We start from the raw sequence: 27,809 nt of genomic DNA, 5'->3' as shown, positions 1-27,809 counted from the left end.
CTAATGAATTTAAACTAATTATTTTTATGGTAAATACCCAAACTTTTAGGTGTGATATTTAATATCATGATAGAGTCTTTAGGATATCTAAGTGAATCACTCAAGAGCCATGTCCTATGATTGCTTTTTTAGAATTAGTTTTGAGCTGAATAAACGTTAGATAGAGTCCAGCTTATTAATATAAAGGTCACTTTTGTATTCTGCTGATTTTTTCCAAATGGCTACCATTAAAGATATAGACATAGTAGTAAAAGCACTATATGCAGACTTAGTCCTTTCTATTATTAGCCTAAATTAAATACAAATGTATCTGTCAATCTCAAATGTGTTCATTTACTAATACCTAGACAGATTTAATGAAAAAAAAAAAAAACAACACAAAAAACAAGGAATCTGGCAAGAGATCCCAATAAAATGTCATGTTTGGTTTTTATTTATGTATCACAAAACTCATGAACCTAAAATAACAATATCACAATGAAAGCACCCTTTCTCAAAAAAAAAAAAAAAAAAGGCGAACAAAAGAAAAGGGCAGTGCCCTGGCTGATAGCTCAGTGGATTGAGAGCCAGCCTGCAAATCAAGGGGTCGCTGGTTCAATTTCTAGTTGGAGAACATGCCTGGGTTGCCAGCCAGGTCCCCAGTAGGGGGCACGTGAGAGGCAACCACACACTGATGTTTCTCTCCCTCTCTTTCTCCCACCTTTCACCTCTGTCTAAAAATATATAAATAAAATCTTTAAAAGTTTTAAAAATTAAAAAAAAGAAAAGAGCAGCAACTACATTAATAAATACTATTGTTTATAGGCCAAACTAAAAAAGGAAAGTGAAAAATATACACTGGATAATGTCAGGATGGAAGAATTATTAAGTGATTCTTCTTTTCCTTTTCTTCATTATCATGTCATTTTTGCAACAAACAGAAATCAGTACTGAGAAGAAGTACTTACTCAAAGCAAAAATTTGTCCTTACCTTCTTGGCGTGGCTCTTTTGTCATCTTCTCGTTGTACAGTACTCCTGCTTCTTTTTCCTTCTGAAAGCGAATCTGTAGTTGCTTGATCTCTTGATCGTAGTCCTGCCACTCTGGAACAATGCGAACAGCTGCTTCTAGCTTGGGCTCTTTGGTCATGGGATTATTACACTGTGAAAACCAAAATGGCATACTTCATCTGAGTTGAAGAAAGGGTACATTATATGAAATTCAAAGATGTTTCTGTTTCAAGTTCTAACTGGACAAAAGAAACGCCACTGAGGAACCAAAAGATAGATTAGCAGAAGCAAAAGTAGTACTTCCACTAACTGTAAATAGTGAACACAGCCCCATCAGACACTAGATGACTGGCTTTCTGCTGCAAGCACGGAGAGGTATTTGCTTACTGTAAGATGTACAGTCTCTAGACTATACAATTGCAGAGAAAGACTACACAAGAATCTGTGTATAATAATTATCTAGTAATACACCCCCCTGGACTAAGACACCAAGAAGCTCAGACAGCTCACCAAATCAATCGTTTTTGCCCTTTTCTTAGAGGCGTCATCACACCACGTTTCACACCAAAGCCATTCTTGAGGGAGTGATTTAATTGGCACCTGATGGATCATGTTATTGGGCAAATCCTATTTGGTAAAAATAAATATATAGATAAATAAATGCATAGTAAATTAGTGATGTTAGCTGTTCATAACATAACATGTGCCAGTTACAAATTTTTAGAAATGTGCAAGTCCTTACCAAAAACCTTAGAGAAGCTGAAATATTTTGATGCTTTGAAAACCACAAAGTTTAGAGGACTCATAAAATATCTACCCATAATAAGCACCTGAAAATCTTCAACTTAACACTCTCAAATAGCCTGTACCTAGAATTTCCACCATGAGGGTAATTCTAAGAAAAAATACTCCTGCCTTTTAAAGTCAACTAAAAATAGAGTTTGGTTCTTATATTTCAGTTTTGCTTAAAGGAAACTTTGAATTCATCTTGTCTACTGAGGCCTGATCCCAAATGGATCACATGTTTTCTAGCCAACTGTTCTCTATGCTTTGAAGCTTTTTTCTCAGGAAACCTTTTGAGTTTGACACAATAGAATGTTTGATTGTCCTAAGACACAAATAGCAATATAAGCTGGCAATTCCACTTGTGGGTATGTACACAAAAGAACTGAAAGCAGGGACTCAGACAGATACTTATACACCAATGTTCACAGAGGCATTATTCACAATAGTCAAAAGATGGGAATAAATCAAATGTCCATCAACAAATGAATGGGTAAGCAAAATATGGTATACACATACAATTAAACAGTGTTCAGTCTTAACAGGAAGAAAATTCTGATACATGCTACAACATCAATGAACATTGAAAACAGGTTAAGTGAAATAAACCAGAAAAAAAAAAGAAAAATATTGTATGATTCCAAAAGTACTTAGAATGAGCAAATTCATACAGACAGAAAGAAAACAGAATAGAGATTACCAGGGCCTGGAGGAGGAGAAAAGGGGTGGTGCACAGTTTCTGTCTGAGATACTAAAAAAGTCTGGAGATGGACAGTTATACAACATTATGAATGTACTTAATGCTACTGAACTGTACAATTAAACAGGAAATTTTATGTTACATATATTTTACCACAATTAAATTTGTTACTAAAACTCACACTAAGGGAAATTAAAGGATATTCTTCAGGCAGATAGAAAATGACTCTTTATGGAAGCCCACAAATACAGGGAAAAAGGCATCTAACCAAAAGGGTAACTACGTGAGTAAATCTAAATCTAAATAGATACTGACTGTACTAAACAAGAATAATAACTTTTTCTGAGGTTTAAAATATAGACAGATCTAAAATACAAGGCAACAAGGCATTTAGGTTGGGACAAATGGAGTTGACAAATTCTCAGGCAGTGCTACTCAAAACATGGTATGCAGACTTGCCGCAGGGAACTTGAAAGGAATGAAGGTTCTTGGGCCCAACAATTTATTTACTAAATCACCCTGTGCAAATAGGGCCCAGATATTAATGCCTTGGTAAGTTCTCCAGGTGTTTCTTTTATGTATGCCAAAATTTGAGAAGTGCTGTTCTGATGGTTTTGCACTATGTGGTAGGTAGGTAAAATATATTAATTAATATTAGCCTTTGCAAAGTCATAAATGCTTACTATAATTACTAGAATAATCATTAAAAAGAATTGTAAAAGAATGTATAGCTTAAGCTAACTGAGAGAAATGAAATTATAAAAACTCAATCAATCTCAAAGAAACTAAGGAGAAAAAAATATAGAATGTGTAATAAGTAGGATTAATACAGAAAAGCCAAACTTATGAGTAATTACATTAACTATAAATTAGCTAAATGTTCAAATTAAATGACTGTCACACCCAATGAAAAAACAAACAGATACAAACTATTTGTAAGAAACAGAACTAAAACATAAGGATAGAGAAACAAATCAGCAAACAAGAGTTAGAGAGGATGCTGAGAAAAGGGAACCCTAGTGCACTGTTGGTGGGACTGCAGACTGGTACATCCACTATGGAAAACAGTATGGAATTTCCTCAGAAAATTAAAAATGGAACTGCCTTTTGACCTAGCAATTCCACTGCTGGGATTATACCTTAAGAGCCCTGAAACACCAATCCAAAATAACCTATGTACCCCAATGTTCACAGCAGCACAATTTACAATAGCCAAGTGCTGGAAGCAACCCAAGTGCCCATCAGTAAATGAATGGATCAAAAAACTATGGTACATTTACACAATGGAATACTACACAGCACAGAGAAAGCAGAAGCTTATACCCTTTGCAACAGCATGGATGGAACCGGTGAGAATTATGCCAAGTGAAATAAGCCAGTTGAGGAACAAATACCATATGATCTCAACTCTAACTGGAACATAATCAACAAAAGAAAAAAGCAAACAAAATATAACCAGAGACAATGAAATTAAGAACAATCCAACAATAGCCAGAGGGGAGGGAGGAACAGACAGTGGTGGGAAGGGTTTTCAGAAACTACTATAAAGGACACACGGACAAAACCAAGGGTGAGGGTGGAAGCAAGGGAGGGAGGTGTGTTTGGCTGGGGTAGCGGGGAGTAGTGGGGGGAAAATGCAGACAACTGTAATTGAACAACAATAAAGTAATTTAAAAAAAGATAAAAAATAGAACAATTTAAAAATATATAATGTAACACTAACCAAAAGGAAAAGTAATGTAGCTGCACTAATATTAGAAGAAGAACATTTTAAGGCCCAAAAGGAAAAAGGTATAACCAGAGATAATAAAAGGTTAATTTTTCAGAAATATGCATTTAACTTCTAAGTTTCTAGCCACTCAATAACAGTCTCAAAACACATAAAGCAAAATTTGACAAAACCAAAAACAAGAAAAATTTTATAATAAAATATTTTAACACAATTATCTTAGTAACTAATAGAAAAGAGACAAAAAACATGTAACGTATTGCTAAACATGAACACATATAGAAAAATATTACATCTAACAAGTACAGAATATAAAGTCAGATGAAATGTTTCCCAAAACTGACCATATGTGAGTCAAAAAGCAAATCTCAATAATCTTCAATGCCTGAAATCACACAGAATTCATTCTCAGATAATAGAATAAATGTGATAGAAATGAATAACAAAAACATAAATGGAGACCCTCTCCATTTCAGCATTTTGTCCAAGTTTCTGCGCCACAAGAGGAGTTCCTGCTGATTTACATGGGGGCAGCATCCAGATGGTGAGCTGTTTACAGGATCCTGCCTGGTAGCCCACCACACAGGAGGTGAACTCACTCTCTGAGCAGTCCAGGAAGGGGCTGGAATGGGGCTGGAATGGGGCCTCATTAAGAGGCTTTGTGCAGAGGCCAAGAAGGCGGGGGACGACACCATCCGCACCTGCACCTCTACCACTCAGATGGGGGAACATCACTGAGAAGCCAGCATGGCTCAGAGCAAAGCCCCCTTATCAGGCCTTTGACATTTTCCACTGGTATGTCTTCTTTTGAGGACAGATAAAAATGTCACACACAGAAATACAAAATTCTTTCCCATGAAGAAACAAAACACCGTCCCAAGAGGACTGAACAGAGAAGAAAATAATACATCATTTTCTGACACAACATGGTATACCCATCATTAGAAGTGTTCACCAAAAAAAAAAAAAAAAAAGTGCTTACTTGATCAAGATTTGAAAGGCTGTTAGGATCCTGACTCAGACCTTGGTACTGTCCTCTGAGTCTGTCACCAGCAGCTATTTTCCTAAACTTCTTCAGATCAACAACATACAGTGCACTGGATAGAGAAGATCCATCTGTTACAACCATGGTTTATGACATAAAAAGGAAGAGCACTTCATAATGGAACAGGTTACTAGGCAAACATTCTGGCTTTTCTTTGAAAAAGTGAGCTGAGGCCTGATGGTGGACCTGAGGGTCAGTATTATGCTACTTTAGAAATGACTAAGAAAATTACTACAAAACCCATATGCTGCCACCACAAACTCAGTTTGTCATTCTTCCTTATGTAATTGCCTTCCAAAAGAAATAATATAATCTCTGACAAAAGACTTCTAGCCAATATCAACAGATTGGGTATTAAAAGCTATAGTAATTGTTAAATAACCATTAGTCAAAAATATCCTAATAATGTTTTAAATGTTGCAGAGGAAAAACACAAGTTATTTTTTGGATGATAAACATAAAGTTTAATACTGATATCACTATATCCCAATGTTTATCTCTGTATATGTTGCTTCCTACAGGTCCCCAACCCTACAAATCTACCAAATCACAATTTGCCCAGAGAAGATCATATAGTGTTTGTCAGAAAAGTATGAAACACATACATTTGGTTTGACCTAGAAGTTATTCTTCTGGAAATTTATCCTACAGGTATATTGAAATATACAAGATAATGTATTTAATTATTCAGTGCAACAATGTATGTTAGAGCAAAAAACTATAAATATAACAACACTACTGGAACAATATGTAGATGTAAAAAGACATAAGATCTCTCTATACATATAATATTTATTAGAGATGTTAAGTTAAAAAAGCAAGGAATAAAACTGTAAATAGGATGGTGTATTTTGTGTAAAAAATAATTCATATTTTGTGCAAAAAGGGAGTCATAGTTGTTGTTTATGTAGGAATTAAAAACACTCTGTGGGACATACAGTAAATTAGCAGAGAAAGTTATCTGTTGTGAAATGAAAACTAGGTGAAAGAGACAAGATTGAGATTTTTTTCCACTGTATAGTTTTTCTAATTTTTTTAAATTTATGAATTGTGTTAATGTATTACCTATTTGTTTTAAATATACAATATTAATTTAAAGAAAAGAAAATTTAAAAAAACAGTGTTAGGAGCAGTTCCTTTTCAGTACCTGATATGGTACTTCCGCCCAGCCAAGTGACTGGCCCAGTATCCTGATTTCCAGAACCTGTAGCCATCCATTTCTTTTCGGCTATCACAGAAAGGAGTATAACCATAAGGGGCACCATCCAAATTGAAATCTCTTAACTCTTTCAGATCTGTTCGTACGATCTGGAGAAAAGATCACAAGTCATTTGTTAAACAAGCATGTAGATAGCAGTTTCCTGAAAACAGAGAGTAGCTCACTGAAGGAATCCTGGAGGGCAGCAGGTAAATGGCACAGGCTCCAGAAGGAGGCCCAGTCTGAATGTAAATTCCTCCACTGATTAGCTGACTGCCCTCACTAATAGGAAAGACACTTAGCTTCATGCTTGGCACATAGTAGTATTAGTAGTCAAAAAAAAGTAGAAATAAATTTATATTGCTTATCCTCTCCATGACCCAGTTTCCTCATCTGTAAAATGGGGATCACACAGGGCTATTGGGAGGTTTATATGAATTAATACATGGACATATGTGAAACAATGCCCATTTTAGTTTCTATATGAAATGAATTAAGAGATAAAACTGCATACATGATATTGGATTGGCCAAAAAGTTTGTTTAGATTTTTCTATAAAATAAAAGACACATCTTTCACTTTCACCAATAATTTTATTTACTTGGATATTTTTAGTATGTTGACTCTCTCCTATGTAGTATAACATTGAATGTTTTCAATTAATGCTTTCATTTGATCCCTATCAACTTCAACTGGTCTCCCTGACTGTGGAGCATTGTCCAGGGAGAAATCTCCAGCATAAAACTTCGCAAACCAATTTTGACATGTTTGATCATTCACAACACCTTCTCCATAAACTGCACAAAACATTTTTTTGGGTTTCAGTTGCATTTTTAGCTTTCTTGAAAAAATAAAGCCTAATATGACAAAAATGTTGCTTATTTTCTTCTATCTTCAATATTAAAATGGCTACACAAAATTCACCAATTTTGATGTTCTCTTATTTATTTCTATTTTTTAAAGATTTTATTTATTTATTTTTAGAGAGGGGAGAAGGGAAGGAGAAAGAAAGGGAAACTCAATGTATGGTTGCCTCTCGCATGTCCCCTACTGGTGACCTGGCTCGAAACCCAAGCATGTGCCCTGACTGGGAATTGAACCAGTGACCCTCTGGTTCACAGGCCAGCACTTAATACACTGAACCACACCAGCCAGGGCTGATGTTCTTTTTTGTAAATGCACAGTGATATGACAGCTGTCACAATACAATCTAACAAAATTGTTCTGAATGAACTAAGCGCTACTAGAGCCATCTTGTGGAAAAAAACCACATGAACTTTCTGGCCAACCCAACATAATGACAACAATGTAAAGAAACATAAGAAAATACAAAAAGGAGATATATCAAATGCAAATTTTAAAGGTGATCACATCTGGGTGATACCTTTCCATAGATTCTAAATAATGTAAAATGTAAAATAAATGTAAAGCATGTATTTTTCTATAACTGGAAAAATAAAACCATTCAAAAACGAAGAAAAAGTTTAATGCCTTTAATACAAACTGTTTAAATGTAGCCTTTAAAAGCTTACCTGATCAGCATCTACAAACAAGAATTTATCAACAACCAGTGGGAAGAGCACATCCAGGAAAAGGATCTTGTAACCCCAGATGATGCGTTGTTTTTCAGTCTGTTGATGAAGCCACCGGGGCCATTTGTACTGAACAAGCTCATATTGGAAATTGTATTTGTTTGCCATGTAAGGTATAAACTCCTATTTTTAGACACAGGGAACAACAAATAACCATTTACTTTGAGAAGAAAATGGGCTTTATAATCATAAGACAACTATCATGATTATGGCACAAGTAAAACATTTACCATAACTCGTGACTACATAAAAAAGGACATATAAACTTTTGCCAAATCCTCATTTCTTTATGACTTCTGAGCACTACATGAAATGACAGAAATCTTTTTTCTTTTATGTTTTTTCTCTTTTCTTATTTTCTTTTTTTAATAATTTTTTTTCTTTTACAAACCCTTGTGTCGAGAGGGCTGACTTTCAACAGACTGCAGCAAGGGAGCTGCTCTGCTAAGTACAAAACCCTGACCCAGAAGCAGGTCCTCTTTGAATAGTTTAGCGCCAAGCTCCCCACATGTGGTGCATAACAGGTAAGTGGGCAGCCTCCTTTCTGGCAGCAGCAATCTTTAGGTGAAGGCTTTTAGATAACTAATTTTCATTTGTGTATGTGCATTTAAGAGAAATAAACTTCGTTTGTCTAAACTTGATCAATAAAACATGTTTGAGCTTGATTTTTAAGCCTATCTCTCAGCTAGGTATAACCCAAGGGATGATAGGGCAAACCCAAACTGAACAAATATATTGCCATTAAGTCTTTACTATTCTAAATACAAGTGGACCAGACATGAATTATTTATATAGAAGAGAAATTACTGAATATATTAAAAGTTGTTTAGTAAATTCTACAGAGTAACAACAATAAAAAATATGCAAATAAATCAATTTAGGTGACAAATACTAACATATATATAAAGCAGAATACTTTCCAAGTATGTTTTTGTTTTATACAGACGAAGGATTACTTCTATGGATCACTGGGTAGTTGCTCATGATGGAACTAATCATCTTTCTTAGTGAAAACCAGTATCACATTTTCTAATTAAACTAAGACATGCATGCTCAGAAGAAAAGAATGTTATTTCATCAAAGCAAATGATATGGACTCTCTTCCTAGTCTTCAAATAGGACATAATTTTGTGTTCAGTTTTATAACTGTTATCTCAAAATGGATCAGTCTGGAAGAGTAATCAACATAGAAATATGCAATTGAATCAGAATAACTTTATAAAAAGAAAATTTAAAAATTATACAGATAACACAGAAGTAGTAAAAAGTATATTGTGCAGCACATATGTCCTTAATCTAAGAATGTTTTCCTTTTCCCTAAGGAACAAACCTTAAATGTGGGGGACAAATAATTCTTCAAAAACCAAAATTTCACAGGAGTCTTGGTATTCTTCAGTACTGATAACATCATTATGCTGCCAGAGAAAAGCAAATAATATAAATAATCTCCCAACATGTTTTTATTTCAACAAAATCAAGTAGTCAATTACAAGATCACTAAATGTTCTTTAAGGCAGAGCTAATGTTCTTTAAGGCAGAGCTAACTGATGGCTTAATTGGGGAAAGGGAGACCCTCAGTAATGGAAAACTGCACTTATTCCTTCTTGTAAATATATCACTGAATGAGAAAGGAGTATTTCTCAACTACAAAAATATACCTAACTGATAAAGGCAAATGTTTTAATTATGTTACATCTTCAAATAAACTGCTTCATGAACTGATATATTAACTGTGATACAAATTAATAACGGAGGTTCTGGCTTACAGCCCACATCACTGTAACAAGAAAGTCTGTAAAGCCACAGCAGTTTTGTGGAACTGGCCTGCCCCTCACAGCCTGTACTGGAGACCTCTGCCAAGGAGAAGGTAAAAAAATGGCAAATGGCTAGTTTCAGAAGTCCCTATTTTGAAAACACACAAAAACACTTTTTGAGTAAAGGAATTTAATTAAATTCAATTGTCACTAACATATGACATTACTCTTTTAGGTCAGATATTATTCCTTGGAAACAGAAGGTCTAAAACATGAGTAAAATGACATTTCGATTATTTGCTATACTAGATTTGCAGTGGGAGATTTAAAGTAATGAGTCCTGGCTTAGGAAAGTCACTCCCAGGCAAAAGCACCTTCCTGATCACTGACCACAAAGCACTCCTGACAGCCTTTCCCCCTGGCAACCACTTCATCAACCAGCCCCAGCCAGTGGCCTCTCCTTGGCCCTGGCTCTGTGACCTCAGGCAAGTCCCTTCACCCTGAGTCTGTGTCTATAAAACAGAGATGCTCTTATATGAGAACTAAGATCACTCCCACCCTGCTCCAACTCTAAAATCCTATGAATCTTTAGAAGGCAGGTCCATGATACTGTTCCACTTTGATTCTGTATATTAACCTCTTAATTTGTAGTTTAAGCAATGCTTGGAGACCAATTAAACACCACTATTTATAATGTATGCAGAGTGATATTAAAAATTTATACCCTTGCAATATCCATACAGATGCATTTACTATATAGCTTGAGTTCATGCTGTTAGCCATATCAAAACAAGTACAATTATTTATGGTAGTCTATTCATAACCCTCAGAGTGCTTCAAATAAACAGAAGTATAATGGAAGAATCCATAAAACTTTTACTCTCTAAAAAAGAACACTGTGACAAATTCATTTGTCAATATTGAAATAATCAACATGACTAACCGAAGAAATCGTTCATAGAGATGGCCAGATGCCACAGAGAAAATATTAATGATGTCATCTTTGTCTTGCTTCGCTGCCTCAGTGCTCTGTCCTCCCGTGAAGCCCCTGTAACAATAAAGGTAAGACACACAGCCCTTGCAGGGGAGAGTTAAAGAGACAGCATTTTCCTATCTCCGCTCCTTCCCTAGAAACCAGTGTAAAGGACCAGGTGCCAGGTGACCCTTACACTGAGGAGAAAGAGAGAACACACAGCTAAGATACCACCCCACAGGGGAACAACTTTGGGAGAAGAGTGAACAAAGGCTTTTCCACAGAATGCAGGGAGTTCAATGGAGAGTCAACAGAATAATGATCAGTCAGGCCTCCAAAGAGCAAGCACAACCAATGAGAGTCAACAAATGGAGCAGAAGGCACTTCACTGTGTGGGGACATTAATTTTTTGTTATCAGTAGGAAATACTCATGCACACTAAATTTAAGTGCAATTTTTGGCTGCACAGAGCACCAAATCTGAAAGGCCCAAGATAGAATCATTATGCTCAAAAGAAGGGAGAGATGCTGCTTATACTACAATGTTTCCTAAACATAATACTTTTTTATTATGCCAATATACCATTTGAAGGAGTCCCAAAATCCAGACTCATTCTCATTAGTTCCATCACTCAGCAAGTCTTCATTCACCATGTCTGTCTTCTTCTGAACCTGCAGTCATATATGAAGAATCTTATTCCTCCTATTGGGTTTAATAGGCATTAAACTGGTTTTCATTGTGGGCACTACCAACAATAGGGAACTACTTCTCATGCAAGCAGGTACAACCCACTCAGAGGCCAGATATATTCAGCAGAAGTATCTTCATCATATCACATAAAACCTTAAGTAAGAAGACAGCAACCTCTTTTAATTAGACAATAACTGTTTTTAGTTTGAAAAAAGTATGAAGAACCTCAAGCAATTGTATAGGAAATATAGTCTGAGTAAAAATACAAGTACAATTCACTAAACTAACACAGTTTAAGTTCTAGGGTGTAAGTGCAGCCTACATGAGTTCTGTTGGGAAAAAGTCATTTCACATCACAGTCTTTGTTCAGGATTTAATAGTAAAGAGCCAGGAGAACCTTCTCTATGGCATAGTGATCATTTTTTCAGATCAACCATGTATGGTCTATGTTAGGTTTTACTGTGTGTAAAAACTGGGCTCAGACCCTGACCACCCACAATCAAGTGAGTAGCTCAATAAAGTGAGTCAAAATCTTTTTTACTGGTGAAGGATCTTCCTTCAATTTATAAAAAATGTAACACCTGTGAAGTACAAGAAAGCAAAGTGCAATAAAACAAGGTATGTCTGCATTTACTCTACAATACCTTTTGATAGCTTTTGAATTTAAGGCACTAAGGACTTTAAAACTCTGAGAATAGAAAGAAGTGAAAAGAAATTAAATGAGCTACCATTTATAACTGTTGGTAAAATTTTCATTGGCATTCTTGATTTTCTGAGAATAGTCATTGATAACAATGTAAATTGTGGTTATATGAGAACACAATATCTATAAAAACATTTTTTCTAAAATGAGACTTGTTTTGCTCACTAAGGTTACCCAAAACGTGCACTCTCTGAGCTGAAGCCACAAATGCATATTTAGAAAAGACATTTTGCATTTACAACAATGTTTTTATATACACTACAGTGAAATTCCAAAGATGAATTAAAAGTCTTAGGCTTCTTTTTCTCTCCCCCTCAGCTTTACTGAGATTTAATTGACACATAACATTGTATAAGTTTAAGGTATACAGCATGATGATTCTGTATACTCATATATTGTGAAATGATTATCACAATAGCATTATTATTGGAGTTAACCAATCCATTACTCACAAAGTTTGGGGCTGGTTTCAAGACATATTTTTAGATAATAGCTACTGAATACCAAAATGCTGCTACTTTTACCAACTATAAAAGAGTAGCTGCCTTATATACCAAACTCACCTTCACTTTAATAATTTTGCTCTTGAAGTTATTGAGGACAACAACAACTTCACCAGCATCGGGTGGAGAGTCTGTCCCATCATGGCTTAGAGAGAAAAGGGAGAAAGTTAAGATGGATGTTACATATCACAGCTTTCAAATGCAGTAGGTGCTCTGACATCAATCCACTATACTTGTCCATCATTTTATCATAAAGGAGTTTCTCAGAACAAATTAATGTTTCACAACCTGCAGGAAACACTTCAGGGTAGAGAGAAGCACTTGCCAAAAATCTCTATCCTTTAAACATCGAGAATTCCAGTCAGTCAATCACAGCCCAAACTTCCTTCTTGAGTTCCCTGAAATTACCTTTCACAGAGTGAGAGTACCAGTGCTGACAAGTGCATCATGGATACTTAACCACCATCAATGTGTACAAGGTATGAGCCAAGTCCAAGACCTTCAGTGAAGGAGTGCCTGGGCCATGGGCCACTCTGCACAATCACCAGAAACACACTCTTTCTTCTTTTCATTGGGCAAGTAACAAAGCATGGCTCTACCTCAGAGTTTCATAAAGGCATCTCCTCTCTTCTGCCTGGAGGCACATGAGCCAGTCTAGGCCCCACACTCAAGCTGGTGCCCACACTCTGGAGGAAGACCTATCACAAGCTCTATTTGCTGGCAGATGGTGCAGAAGAGGCAAAACATTTCCCTACTAATGAACTGTAATACCTAAAATTTGTAAATACCGATTTTCAAGGTGTTAACTGCAGAAAGTCATCATAGAACATAGATTCACTGTTATCCCACAGATAGCAGGATTCTCAGGTGAAGGTAAGATTCTGAAGGGAGCACAGGAGACACTCTAGAGGCTGGGAATATCCAACGGGAAGCACAAGAGGCAGGGAGCCCGATACAGCAGGAAGAGAGAAGGTTACTACACTACTAGGGAGTGAGGAGAGTGTCCAGAGAAAGGACACACAGAAAAAAAAGGGTTTAGAAAAGCAGATAAACTTCCTATAACAAATTAAAATTCCGCAAAACCCTATTGGGAGTAACACCATTTGGAGGAAAATCTACTGTTTACAATGAAGATGTTATTATAAGACAAAAGTCTTTTATTTCCTGGGGAAACATGTAAGAATTCACATGGCTTTCACATGTCAGGTAAGATCTTATGGAGCTAAGACGAAGACATAGCAAGAGGGTGTTCAAACAACTCTAATGGAAATCATTCCCTAAATAAATTGACACAAAGTCTTTTCACATAGCTTATAAGTAATTTAAACTGTGTTAAGCAGAACGTAGACCATACCTTTTTAAAGGTAGTATGATTTTTTTAAAAATAAGAGTCATTTGTAGCAAACCTTAAAGTGAAAACCTGGCTCCTGACAAAATGCTCCGGAAGTCCTTACCCTACTACAGACCAGGAAGGACCAGTGTAAGCACCAAGGTTTCATGGCTTAAGCACACAAATACTGCTCACCTATAACTCACTCAGGGTTGAGAAATAAAGTGTCTAGGCAGAAAAGTATGACTATTCTTCATTTCCTTTCTCCTTTCTTAAAATGACGCAATTTCTCATCTGCCTATGGTTTTCATCACAGTAATAGATGGTCCGATTGTGGAATACTGGTAGCAGAAAGAATGACTGAAAAATGAAACATGAGGGCCCCATTTTTCCTCTCCCTCTTCAGCTTGCACCAGGTGCCCTGGAAGGTCATGCAGAGTGGCATGATGCAAGCACTAGCAGTCACCTTGGCCATGTGGGAGCAAACAAAGGCCGAATGTGGGGGAGTCAACCCACTCATGAAGCTGGCTGTGCACTTGACCCAGGACGAGGCCCTTTGGCAAGAGGTGTTAAGGCTTGGTCCCTGGCCAGGAAGCCTAGCTTCTGAAATGGTATCTAAGAGTAGCCTCTGAAGTTGAGTTGGTGGGCAAATTCCTCTAGGACCAGATTGCACCACTTGTATCCCATGACACTCAAACCTTCAAGAAGGATGACATCTGGGCAGAGATGCCAGAGACAGAACAGTCAAGTTTCTGCCTGGCATCCCAGAGAGCCCCTGGTGTGGCAGATTTGGCCTTGTCTGAGAACTGGGCCTGAGATCGGGGGTGGCGGGGGGGGGGAGGCGGACATTACAGCTAGAGATGTGGATGTAATTATTACGAGACTGACTGATCCCAAGATTTCATATCTCAAGTTACAGACCCTTTGTCTGTGCCCCTGCCTGCTGGGCTGAAGACTCTCTGGAACAGTCAGAGAAGTGTGGCTGGGAGAAACTGCAGAAAACAGCTGCCACTGATGGCTGGTATGATGAACATCACCCTGAGGAGGATCTGTAGCACAAAGTGACTTTGTGGTCAAGGTATATGACCCCAAATTGCCTAACTCTGAGGGTACATTAGATGCCTGGGTTGACTGGTTCACAAGACCTATAAAGACATGTAACCTTGATAAGGAGTTTGACCAGCTGAGTTCAGCTACAGAGTTATAGGCAGATCTGGAGGAGATGGTCCAATGGGATGCCTAGGCTCCCCCCTGGGTTTCTGACCATCGTGACCTCATTGATGTGTCCTATGACAAGGGTGTCAAACTGAAGAGGAGAAGCCCCTTTGTGACCACCCCCAGCTTTTCGTGGAAGGGCTTCAGTGACTTCAGTAGGGTCCTGCCGGGTGCTGTTCTGCTTTCTGAGGTGGTTGTGCAGCAGGACCTTAAGCACATGACTGGCAGGATCTGGGTAGCAGCCAGGCAGAGAATGAACAAGAACTATTAGCCATCAACACACTGAAGAAGTATCTGGAGGTAAAGCCAGATAGCTGGACAGCACTGATTGCACTGGCTGCAGCAACAGGCCTGTGACAGCTTGCAAGATAGGCTGTGCTATACACAATGGCCTATGCCCATCTGGTGGTGCCAGGGAAGGGGCTAGTGGCACAGGACTGGGCGTCAGCAAAAGCATTCTGGAATCTTTGTTGTCTGACTTCCTGTTTCTTGAGGTGAAAGAGCAGTTCCTGGTAGCTGAGTGCCTGGACCCTCACATCCATTCACACTCATGTGGGTTGTGGGTTGAGGGTCCTTTTCAAGCTGAGTGAGGAGTGTAACAAGTGGTGGACTCTTTCACAGCAGCCCTCAACATTTGTCCCAATGACTATCTGCTATGGAATAAACTAGGAGCTACCCTGGCCAATGGAAATCAGAGTGAGGAAGTAGTAGTGCATACCAGTGTGCCCCCAAACTACAGTCTGGCTATATATGGTCCCACTATGACCTGGTCATCAGCAGCATCAACTATGGGCTCACCAGGAGGCTTTGGAACACTTTGTGAAGGCCCTGAACATGCAGAAGAAAAGCCAGGGCCCTAAGGTTGAAGGGGGTGCCATGTTAGAGAATATCTGGAGCACCCTGTATTTGGCACTATGTTAAGCCTGAGTGATGTCTATGGGGTTGCTGATGCCCAGGATCTGTCTACCCTCTCAGCTATGTTTGGCCTGCCCCAGTGACAGTGGGGATCGGCTGCCCTCTGAGTGTCTGCCTGGAGGAAACCCCACTCTGGTTGTGCCTCCTTCTCCCCAAATGGGCCTACTAAGGGGATGACTGATAACCATAAAAGTGTTTATGGCTTTTCAGGAGCGGTCTCAATGTAGGGGTGGGCAGTCTGTCTTCTAGTTCCTACATAATCACAGGGAAATGAGCTGTGTTTCCCTGAGTCCCTTGGCAATTCAAGGGCTGCACATCCAGCTACAGATCTCTCTGCTTATCATGCCCTTTCTTGGTGCTACTCTTTGAGTAGGACCCAGAGATAGAGTGTAACTGTCATCAGCTGACATTTCTGATAGAGTCGATCATATTTGTAATGGCTGTTCTTTCTCCCTCTTTTGCTAGGAATTGATAACAGCATAGCTTCCTTGGGCAGCTGTGTGTGTAGGCGGTTCTACCATGCACCTCTGTGATGACTAAATCTAGTCTGGGGTGTGTCAGGACTACCTGAGTAGAGATGAGTTTGGGTGGGATACTCACAGTTCTATCATTCTGAGACCTCTCCTAGCTGTCACTTGATTTCCCTGGGTGTGACCCTGCCTGCAGGAATGCTGGCATCATTATCTAGGGTTCTCATGAACACCACAGTCAACTGTTACAGAGAGTATTTGGGTGTGGAGTAGGAGGAAAGCTCATTTGTGGAATGAGTCTAGAAGGGACCAGATGGGATCAGATCAAGGGCTCTGTTCTGGGGCCTTTGGTGGAAGGACAGAGAAATGGAATGAGGGATGCAGTGAATACAACAGGTCCTCCCTCCTCTTAAAAAGACCTGCAAGTAGAAATTGAGCTAAGTCTTTTAGAGAGTTGGTTTGGAAATTGCTGTCTTTCCAAATTTCTAGCAAAGAGAAAATATAGTGTTATCTTAAGCCTTTTCTATATTCTTGAAATGTTTCTATGGGAGGGTGTCATAAATTCTTCCCCTATAGTACCTCTGCAAGGTGAAGACTGAGGAAGATGAGGAGGCAATGTGGATTCCTCTCTATGGTCCCCTGCATGGGGGAGCTACACTAACCCCTAGAAGTAACTGCTGAGCCTCTTGTCTTTAGCATCTTTAGCAGCTAGTGAATAGAGACTTCTCTCTTTTTTATTTTTTATGAATTTATTGATAAGCTCTTATTAAAATAAATACCTTTCTTTCTATATAATTTCTATAAAGCTTCTTTCTTTATTCCTTTTTTAAATTACTTTATTGCTGTTCAATTACAGTTGTCTGCATTTTCCCTCCACCACTCCCCCACACCCCAGTCAATCCCACCTCCCTTCCTTGCTTCCACCCTCCCCCACCCCAGTTTTGTCCAGGCGTCCTTTATAGTAGTTCCTGAAAACCCTTCCCCCCACTGCTCCCTCCCTGCTCCCCTCTGGCTGTTGTCAGATTGTTCTTAATTTCAGTGTCTCTGGTTATATTTTGTTTGCCTTTTTCTTTTGTTGATTACGTTCCAGTTCAAGGTGAGATCATATGATATTTGTCCCTCACCACCTGGCTTATTTCACTTAGCATAATGCTCTCCAGTTCCCTCCACAACTTCTCTTTTTAAACTACCAGGCCCCAATGGTTTAATACAACTGTAAAATACTTGTATAAAGAATAAATGGAACTGACATTAGTCTTGAAACCTGACCATACTTATTATTATTGGATAGTATTACTATCTAATTATACTCTGATAGTTCTTCCATGTTTAATTTCCAGGAAAAGCAATGTTTCATCACATATATGAATATAAATTAAATTCTTATTCCCTGGCTAACTGCCAGTGTAGTATGCAACTCAAGCTGATTTTCAGAGCAAAATGCTCTGGAAAAAAAAAATGCACCTGCATCACTTAATCCTACCTATAGATTCTATAAATATCTTCAGAACGTCCCTTCCTTAGTCTGAGAATCCAAGCTCCTGGGTTGGCTTTTAACTGAAAGTAACCCTAGAACAAGAAGAAAAGACAAATTTTAGTTCTCTCTAAAACATTAAAATGCTGTTTCTGAGGGACAGTTATTTATTATTTTGAAATATCAGTCATCTATATTTAAATAAGATAGTTAACAAATCAATGCAGCTTAAAAAATCTACATATTAGAAACACATTAGAAAATCTACATATTAGAAGCCAAGAAACCTGCCCTTTAGCCATACTTCAGTGAAAAATCAATGTTAATGTGTGAAAAAGCAGCAAAACCTCTAATGAAAAGATGTTGTCGCCTCATAAGCATTGCATTTTCAGGGGACAATCTGGTTCAGAGCAGAAGATTCTAAAGTGTTTTCTTTTAAGGTGACATGTAATTACAACCTATAAGTTTAACTAAATTTAGGATTTTTATTATAAGTTAATCATAAATTTTCATCTCACTCATGTTCAGAATGCTGATTGCTCCATCATAAATTATAGTACCCAAATCAACATGACTCAATATCACCATCTAATGTACTAATTATTTACCAGATTGGCCATAACAATGGTATCCACGATGACTGGATTGGTTGAAGTTCCTAATGTAAACTGAAGTCCTCGTGGAGGCTGGCCTGTGGTGATATCATAGCAGTGACCTTCTAGTAAGAGGTACTCCAGTTCATACTCAGCAGCCACTATGCCATCCACCTGCAATGTCCCAATTAAATTACTTGAAGACTACTTAGCAATAAAAAGAAACAAACTACATGCAACATCATGGATGAATCCCAACTGGATCATGCAAAGTAAATAAAGTGAATAAAGGGCGACATGCCATATGACCACATTTATAAGAAATTTGAGAAAAAGCAAAACTGTAGTGACAGAAAGTAGATCAATAGTTGCCTGGAGAATGGACACTGCCTGCAAAGGGGCAGAGGTGAACCTTTAGGGTGGATGGAATTCTCTGTAACTTGATTGTGCTCATAGTTAAAAATTATACAATTTTTGAAACTTGAGTGGGTTGAAAAGAGAGTAAAGAAAAAGGACATAAAAATAATACAGAGGTAACTCCAAAAGTACAGATGAGAAGATAAGATTCTAATATAGAAAGATAGTATAGGAAAAAACATGTAAAATAAACTGTCAAAAAATAGATCTAAAAGCTAAATAATGGAGAAAATAGAACAGACAATCGCACAAGGATTAATTTACATGAGATAACAGAAACAATGAGAAAAATCCAAAAAACATCAGAGAAAAATGCAAATTCATCTTGGCCTATAGAATATAGCTGAAACACTACTGTTCTAAATGCAAATGTTTAAAATATACTAATGGCTTCAAAATGGCATAGAGTCATCCATGTTCTATGCCAACTGGAGTAGCTCTCACTGATTCCTTGCAGAAAACTTAACTGCAATGTATTGGGGCAGCTTGGATTTAGCTAATTAACAAATTTCTATTGCAGGCATGGCTTTGTAACCCCAGCTAATGCTAATAATGTACTATTTGGTGTTTAAAAGGTTACTGCAATGTTAATCTAAAGTCCAAAAGTATAGTAATAACAGCTAAGAGGTAAACCTCGACCCGCTCACCAAGTTTCAGGTGCAGTAGTTGTAGTGGAAAGCAGAGAAACTAGAAAAAGCCTAAAAAGGAGCAGCAGAAGCTCTGAAGTTATTAAAGAAACCCTGCTTTGCATCTGAATTCTGTACTTCCTTTCACTGTTCTTAGTGCTTAAAAAATATTTTTAAAGATTTTATTTAGTTAGTTTTAGAGAAAATAAAGGAGAGAGAGAAACATCAATGTGTGGTTGTCTCTCATGTGCCCTCTACTGAGGGCCTGGCCCACAACCCAGGCATGTGCCCTGACTGGGAATGGAACCAGCGACCCTTTGGCTTGCAGGCAGGCATTCAATCTACTGAGCCGCACCAGCCAGGGCTGTATTTAGTGCTTTTTGTGGTTGTTTTATAATTTCTTCAATAAAAGTTGGTTCCTTGAGGGCAAAGACTGTATTTCCTATTTCTTAAAAATACGGTGGATGGGATTGGGGTGCGGAAAAAGGCATGGTGTATACACACACTATTCCCTAATGTAGTACCTAAAGGATCCTTCTTAAAGAAACTAGAGTTATTTAGCCTAATAAAAAAAGACCAAGAAATACTTGAAACTATTTTAAGTTCCTGATCTCCCAATTCCCAAGAAGACATAATCAGGAAACGGGATTCAATTGTAGCAGGAGATATTTAGGACAGACACAGAGACAAATGCTCAAAGGGGACTCTGAGAAGCTTTAAGCTTCTTGAAAATAAAAGACCATGTCTTTTGACTGCTTTGTTAAAAACCTAGGGATAGAGAATGAGGGCTATGAAGTGACATCAATGAGCTTTCAATCTTTGAAATTGAATTAGGGGAAGTGGATCACTAACCTTAGAAACTCAAAATACAGTTACATGAAAATAAATGAAAAGAACAAAAAAAACCAGAAAAATCAATGAAGCCAAAAGCTGGTTCTTCAAACATATCCACAACTTGACAAACCTGTAGCTAGAATGACTAGGAAATAACAAGAAGAGCAAACTTACTGAAACCATCAAGGAAACAGGAGCATCACTACTAAAATTAAAGAGTCTATAAGAAAAAGTAATGACTGATGCATGATGGCAGAAGAGTGAATGAAAGTCACACTAACCTCCAACCGGGGCCAATCTGGAATTACAACTAAATTGTGGAGAAATCAGCCAGAACAAACAACTGAACAATAGCAACAGAAAAGACTGATAACCTCAGATAGACAGAAGAATCAGTTTTAGCACAACCCAACTAGTAAGGAGTGTAGTGGAGAGTGGAGACTTGAGAAGGTGGGCTGGGCACCTACAGGCAGCAGCACTGGTGGGATAATTAAGTGACCTATTGGATCCCCCTGACAAGAATGGGGTCTAAACCCTAATCTGGGATCCCCAGCCTAGAGCACCAGAGCCCAAAAAAAGTACACAGATAACAACCACCAGCATAAAGAGGCAGGGTTGCTCTCTGCCAGAGATGGGCAGCTAGAGACGCAAAGAGCCATTTAAAGGGACAATGTACAAATTTTCATTTCCAAACACATACTGAGCTCCTACAAAGGCAGGGGCAGAGTGGGATAGAGACTCCTGAGGAGACACTGGGGATGTAAGGTTGGGGAGAGAACCAAGAGAGTAGACCCAGGGATCCCAGTGCTGTCATCACATATACAGCAGCAACCATCCTGCTCAGGCAGTCCAGTCCCCTGAGCAGCAGCAACCAGAGGGGAAACAATAGTCCAAACCCCAGGAGGGATTCTGCCCTACTCTATGGTACTTAAGCCTGCTAAGTGTAGAGTAACTAGATTAACAACTAAAGGAGACAGCCACAGACAGTAGATCCCATAGAAGTTTTCAACAGGCTGCCTAAGGTCAGACAGGGTCAACATCTGACATCAACCAGAGGGAATCCAGAAAGAAAAAAACAGTGGTAAATACTAGAGGCTCCTGAGGAACACATCAAGGCACATCATAATTACATTAGACAAGATTAAAGATAAGGAGAGAATCTTAAAAGCAGCAAGAGAAAAGGAGACAGAAGCCTACAAAGGAGTTCCCATCAGACTGTCAGCTGATTTCTCAAAAGAGACCTTACAGGCAAGAAGGGGCTAGAAAGAAGTATTTGAAGTCATGAAAGGCAAAGACCTACATTCAGGATTACTCTATCCAGCAAACCTATCATTTAGAATGGAAGGGCAGATAAAGTGCTTCCCAGATGAGGTCAAGATAGGAATTCATCATCACCCAGTCCTTATTATATGAAATGTTAAAGGGACTTGTCTGAGAAAAAGAAGGAGATCAAAACTATGAACAGTAAAATGAAAACAAAACCACAACTATCAACAATGGAATCTAAACCAAACTAAGCAAACAGCTAGAACAGGAACAGAATCACAGAAATGGAGATCACATGGAGGGTTATCAGTGGGGAAATGGGAGAGTGACAGACGGGAAGAAGGTACAGAGCATAAATGGTAGGTAGAAAACAGATAGGGATATACTAAGAATAGTATAGGAAATGTAGCAGCCAAATAACTTATATCTACAACCCATGGACATGAATTAAAGGAAGGGAATGCAGGTGGGATGGTGTGTACAGGGTGGAGAGGAATAAAGGGTGGGAAATGGGACCACTGTAATAGCATAATCAATAAAATATATCAAAAAATTAAATAAATAAATATATATTCCCACACGTGAGACAATAAAACCTGGAGCTGTGAAAGGACCAGAGTTAGACCCAAGGAGGCGTCATCCCAACAACTGAGTCAGTGAGACAAATTTCACTTTGCTATTCCAGAGAACTTGCAAGTTACTATATATTTGTATTATTATTTCTTCTGTATTTTTACACCTTTTATTTTATTAGTATTTTTGTTTCTCTTCTTTCTCTTCAGTTTTCTTCATTTTGTTTAACTGCATTGTTTGACACATTTTCTTTGTTCTCTCTTTCATAGTGTATTTTTAATTTTCCTTCTTTCACTTCACTTGTGTTCCAATACCACACTGCTGTAGGTTGTATACTTCCTATTCTGGTTATTCAGATAACATAGATTCTCTCACATGATTGTTGTTCCAGTATTATGGTAAATAATTGTTGTTCCATACAACTGTAAATGCTGCACAGCACCCCTTCCTGATCTTAGCCAGGTTCATTGTTTTCTGGAACTTTATCACTATTGCAGTTAACTATATTCTCTCTCACACTATACCTAATTTCTATCCTGTACTCTCACTATATCTCATAATATGACCTCCCACAAGCTCACTGCTTTCTGGATCCAATTTACAATCATTCCCCCATCTGCCAAACAAGAGTCTTATCTTTTTTCCACCCTTTCTAAAAAGTGGCTAGTGGGGTGAAATATCATGGTTCACACTATACACATCCAAAGGATCTCCTATCTCTTCTCTATGTGTTGGTACATTAAATACCATAGAATACACTCCCACTATCTTAAACCACTTTCCCTTCCCCTTCCAATTGATCACATAAAAGAGTAGGTAGGAGCTGTAAACACCAGTATACCTGTTGGAAGAGAGAAACCACCAACGAAGGCACCACCAACAGATAAGATGGAAGAAGATGGAAGAGTGAGTGGAAGCCACATTAACCTCCACCAGGAGGTTAACCTTCTCCAGGACCGATCTGTAAATACAACTAAATGGTGGAGAAACTACCCAGAACAAACAACTGAACAATAGTGAGAGAGAAGCCTCAGAACATCGTACAGAGAGAGGAACCAGCTCCAACAAAACATGTCCACACTTGCACCACAGAATACAAGAGGTAGTGGACAGAGTGACCCTCACTTAACCAGCTAGAGAAAAGGACCCACCAAACAAAGACCCAACAACTATGGAAACCCAAGAAATACAGAATGCCAAAATAAATGACAGGCCAAGGCAAACAAGCTCAAGAGACAAGGAGACTACACTACTGAATCTCATAGGTCTTCTACCATAGAAGTTCAAACCATAAACCCAGAAGTCAGAACAGATCAATTTGAGAAAGCAGAGCCTAACAAGAAGAGTCTCACAAACAATGGGAAGACAAACAAACAATCCCCAAATGAAAGGAAAGGAGGAAGCCTCAGAAAGAATGCTAAATGAAATAGAGGCAAGTCAACTATCAGATAAGGAAATCAAAGCAATGGTCATAAGGAAGCTTAGTGAGCTGACTGAGAATTATCAAAAACTACAGGGAAACAAAATGAACTCATTGCAAACTAAATCAACATGAAAAAGGAAATAAAAACTATCAACAACAGATAAGAGGAAATGAAGAATACAATTTCTGAATTGAAGAACACAGTAGAAGGAATCAAAAGCAGGCTCCATGAACCAGAGGACTGGATGAGCGAGCTGGAGGAGAAGGTAGAAAAAACATCCAGAAAGAGTAAGAAAGAGAAAAGAGGCTCAGAAGGAAGAAGAGGGGTTAAGGTAAATGCAGGACAACATGAAATGTAATAATATCCATAGCAGAAGAAGAACAAGGGATACAAAACCTGTTTGAAAGAGTAATGATGGAAAACTTCCAAAATTGGATGAGAGAAAAAGTGACACAAATCCCGGAAACACAGAGAGTCCCAATCAAGAGGATCCCAAAGAGCCCACTTCAAGAAAGATCATAATTAAAATGGCAAAATTCCAAAACAAGAAGAGAATCTTCAAGGTAGCAAGAGAGAAAGAGAAAGTAACATAGAAGAGAGTCCCAATAAGACGAGCAGCTAACTTCCCAATGAAGATGCTCCAAGCCACAAGGATTGGCAAGAAATATTCCAAGTAATGAAAACGAAAGGCCTCAAATCGAGACTACTCTATTCAGCAAGGCTCTCAAGAGAAACAGAAGGCCTAATAAGGTGCTACTCGGACAAAAGAAGCTTCAAAGAATACACAACTCTTCCAACCAGATGCTAAAGGATCTGCTTTAAGAACAGGAAGAAAACCAGTGAGAAAGAGGAACAAAGGTATGATAAAAGGGCAGTGAATAAGTACCTATCAATAATAACCTGAAATGTAAATGGATTAAATGCTCCAACCAAAAGACAAAGAATAGCTGAATGGACAAGAAAGCATGACTCACACATATGCTGCCTACAAGAGACCCACCTGAGAACAAAAGACCTACGCAGACTGAAAGTGAAGGTCAGGAAACAAATATTCCAAGCATATGGACAGGTGAAAAAAGCCAGGGTAGCAATACTCACATCAGACAAAACAGACTTCAAAAAAAGACCCATAAAAACAGACCCAGAAGGTCACTTCATAATACTCAAGGGAACAATCCATCAAGAAGACACAAACATTGTAAATATATATGCACCTAATATAGAAGCATCCAAATACATAAAGAAAACCTTGAAGGGCATCAAGAAAGCTATAGAGAGCAACACATTCATCCTAGGGTATTTCAACAGCTTACTGTCAAAAATGGACTGATCTTCAAAGAAAAAAAAAAAAGATATTACAGCATAGAACAATGTCCTAGATCAAATGAACTTAACTGATATATATAGAACTTCCATCCCAAGGAAGCAAAATACACGTTCTTTTCAAATGCACATGGAACATTTCCAAAGATAGACTACATGACAGGATGCAAAACAAGCCTCAACAAATTCAAGAAAATTGAAATCATATCAAGCATTTTCTCTGACCACAAGGGACTGAAACTAGAAACCAACCTCAAGGAAAAAAACCCAGAACACGCAAAATCATGGAGATTGAATAGCATGCTATTCAGCAATGAATGGGTCAAGAATGAGATCAAGGAAAAAATCAAAAGGTTTCTGGAAAGAAATGAAAATGAACTCACAACAACCCAAAACTTATGGAACACAGAGAAGGCAGTCCCAAGGAGAAATTCATAGCAATGTAGGTCTACCTAAAAAAGATGGAAATATTTCAAATAAACAACCTAAACCTACATCTACAAGAACTCAAGGAACAACAAAAGGGACAGCCCAGAGCACGTAGAAGAAAGAAAATACCAAAATCAAAGCAGAATTGAATGACAGAGACTAAAAGCACAATTCTAAAATTCAATAAATCCAGGAGCTGGTTCTTTAAAAGATAAACAAAATCAACAAGCTTTCAAGCAGACTCATCAGGAAAAAAAAGAGAGAGGACCCATATAAACACATTCAGAAATCAAAGAGAACAGACTACAGCTGATACAACAGAAACAAAAAGGATTGTAAAACATTACTATGAAAAACTATATGGCAAGAAATTTGAAAACTTAGGTGAAATGGACAAATTTCTAGAAAAATATAATCTTCCAAAACTCAATGAAGAAGAAGCAGAAAGCCTGAACAGACCCATAACAACTGATGAAATTGAAGAAGTAATCAAAAAACTCTAGACACAAAAGAACCCTGGACTGGATGGTTTCACAAGAGAATTTTACAAAGTTTTTAAGGATGAGCTAACCCTTATCCTTCACAGATCATTCCAAAATATCGAAGAAGATGGAAGATGCCCGAACTCTTTTTATGAAGCCAGTATCATCCTAATCCCAAAACCAGATAAAGACACAAAAAAGAAAGAAAATAATAGGCCAAAAGCTCTCATGAACAAAGATGCTAAAATCCTCAATACTTTGTTATTGGCAAACTGCATCCAGCAATACATTAAAAAGACCATACACCATGACCAAGTGGGATTCCACCCAGGGATGCAAGGATGGTACAATATTCACAAATCAATAAACATAATACATTACATAAACAAAGCAAAGACAAACATCACATAATCATATCAACAGATGCGGAAAAAGTATTTGATAAGATACAGCACCCATTAATGATAAAAACACTCATCAAAGTGGGAATAGAGGGAGCATTCCTCAACATAAGTAAGGCCATATATGAGAGACCTACAGCAAACATCATACTCAATGGACAAAAACTTAGAGCTTCCCCACTAAGATCAGGAACAAGACAAGGATGTCTGCTTTCACCACTCCTGTTCAACATAATATTCGAAGTCCTAGCCACAGCAGTCAGACAAGAAAAAGAAATAAAAGGTATCCAATTTGGAAAAGAGGAAGCAAAACTCTCATTGATGCAGATGACATGATAGTATACACAGAAAATCCTATAGACTCCACCAAAAAAACTACTTGACCTAATAAGTGAATTTGACAAAACAGCGGGATACAAAGTCAAAATCCAGAAATCAAAGGCATTTTGGTACACCAACAATGAAATATCAGAAATAAACATTCAAGAAAAAAACCCCATTTGATACAGCAACAAGAAAATAAGGTACCTAGGAATAAACCTAACCAAAGAGATGAAAAACCTGTACTCAGAAAACTATACAACACTGAATAAAGAAATTAAGGAAGACACAATCAAATAGAAACATGTACCATGTTCATGGATTGGAAGAATTATCATCATCAAAATGTCCATACTACCCAAAGCAATCTATAGCTTCAATGCAATCCCTATTAAAGTACCAATGACATATTTCACAGATATAGAACAAACATTTCAGAAATATATGTAGAATCATAAACGACCCTCAATAGCTGCAGCCATTTTAAGACAGAATAACAAAGTAGAAGGGATCACAATACCTGATATCAAACTGTATTACAAGTCCACTATAATCAAAACAGCCTGGTACTGTCATATAAGAATAGACACATAGACCAACGGAACAGAATACAGAACCCAAAAATAAACCCAAGTCTCTACAGTCAATTAATATTTGACAATGGAGAAAAGAAGCAAAAAACAGAGTAAAAATAGCCTCTTTAACAAATAGTGTTGGAAGATATATACAGCTACATGCAAAAAAATGAAACTTGAGCACCAACTTACACCATACACAAAAATAAAATCCATGGTGGATAAAAGACATAAATATAAGTTGTAACACCATAAAAGTCCACAGAGGAAAACATCGGCAGGAAAATCTCAGACATTCCATGCAGCAACATCTTCACTGATATGTCCCGTAGAGCAAGGGACATAAAGGAAAGAATAAACAAATAGGACCTCATCAAAATAAAAAGCTTCTCCATGGCTAAAGAAAACAGCATTAAAATGGAAAAAGAACCAACTGTATGGGAAAACATATTTGCCAATGATACCTCAACACAAGGGTTTGAT

At 37.9% G+C, this 27,809-nt stretch overlaps 1 protein-coding gene and 1 pseudogene across 4 annotated transcripts in view; one reads left to right on the top strand and one right to left on the bottom strand.

Moving 5' to 3' along the window:
• The window catches only part of UGGT1 (UDP-glucose glycoprotein glucosyltransferase 1), a 184,647-nt gene that overhangs the window by 5,105 nt on the left and 151,733 nt on the right, over positions 1-27,809 (bottom strand). For all 4 annotated transcript variants that reach the window (XM_045825843.1, XM_045825844.1, XM_045825845.1 and 1 more), the window contains 11 exons: positions 18,671-18,829; positions 18,072-18,157; positions 12,719-12,803; positions 11,345-11,433; positions 10,733-10,837; positions 9,366-9,450; positions 7,976-8,158; positions 6,393-6,553; positions 5,183-5,297; positions 1,499-1,615; positions 971-1,139 (listed from right to left, as the gene is read on the bottom strand). In XM_045825843.1, the coding sequence (XP_045681799.1) occupies positions 971-1,139; positions 1,499-1,615; positions 5,183-5,297; positions 6,393-6,553; positions 7,976-8,158; positions 9,366-9,450; positions 10,733-10,837; positions 11,345-11,433; positions 12,719-12,803; positions 18,072-18,157; positions 18,671-18,829 (1,354 nt within the window). The remainder of the gene's footprint in view (positions 1-970; positions 1,140-1,498; positions 1,616-5,182; positions 5,298-6,392; positions 6,554-7,975; positions 8,159-9,365; positions 9,451-10,732; positions 10,838-11,344; positions 11,434-12,718; positions 12,804-18,071; positions 18,158-18,670; positions 18,830-27,809) is intronic.
• Positions 14,363-16,201, top strand: LOC123810300 (annotated as a pseudogene).

This window comes from Phyllostomus hastatus, unplaced genomic scaffold, assembly GCF_019186645.2.
Source record: "Phyllostomus hastatus isolate PE091 unplaced genomic scaffold, TTU_PhHast_1.1 phas_scaffold_60, whole genome shotgun sequence".
NCBI lineage: Eukaryota > Metazoa > Chordata > Mammalia > Chiroptera > Phyllostomidae > Phyllostomus > Phyllostomus hastatus.
Note: the sequence above shows the minus strand (reverse complement) of the source record. Positions and strands in the feature narration are given on the sequence as shown.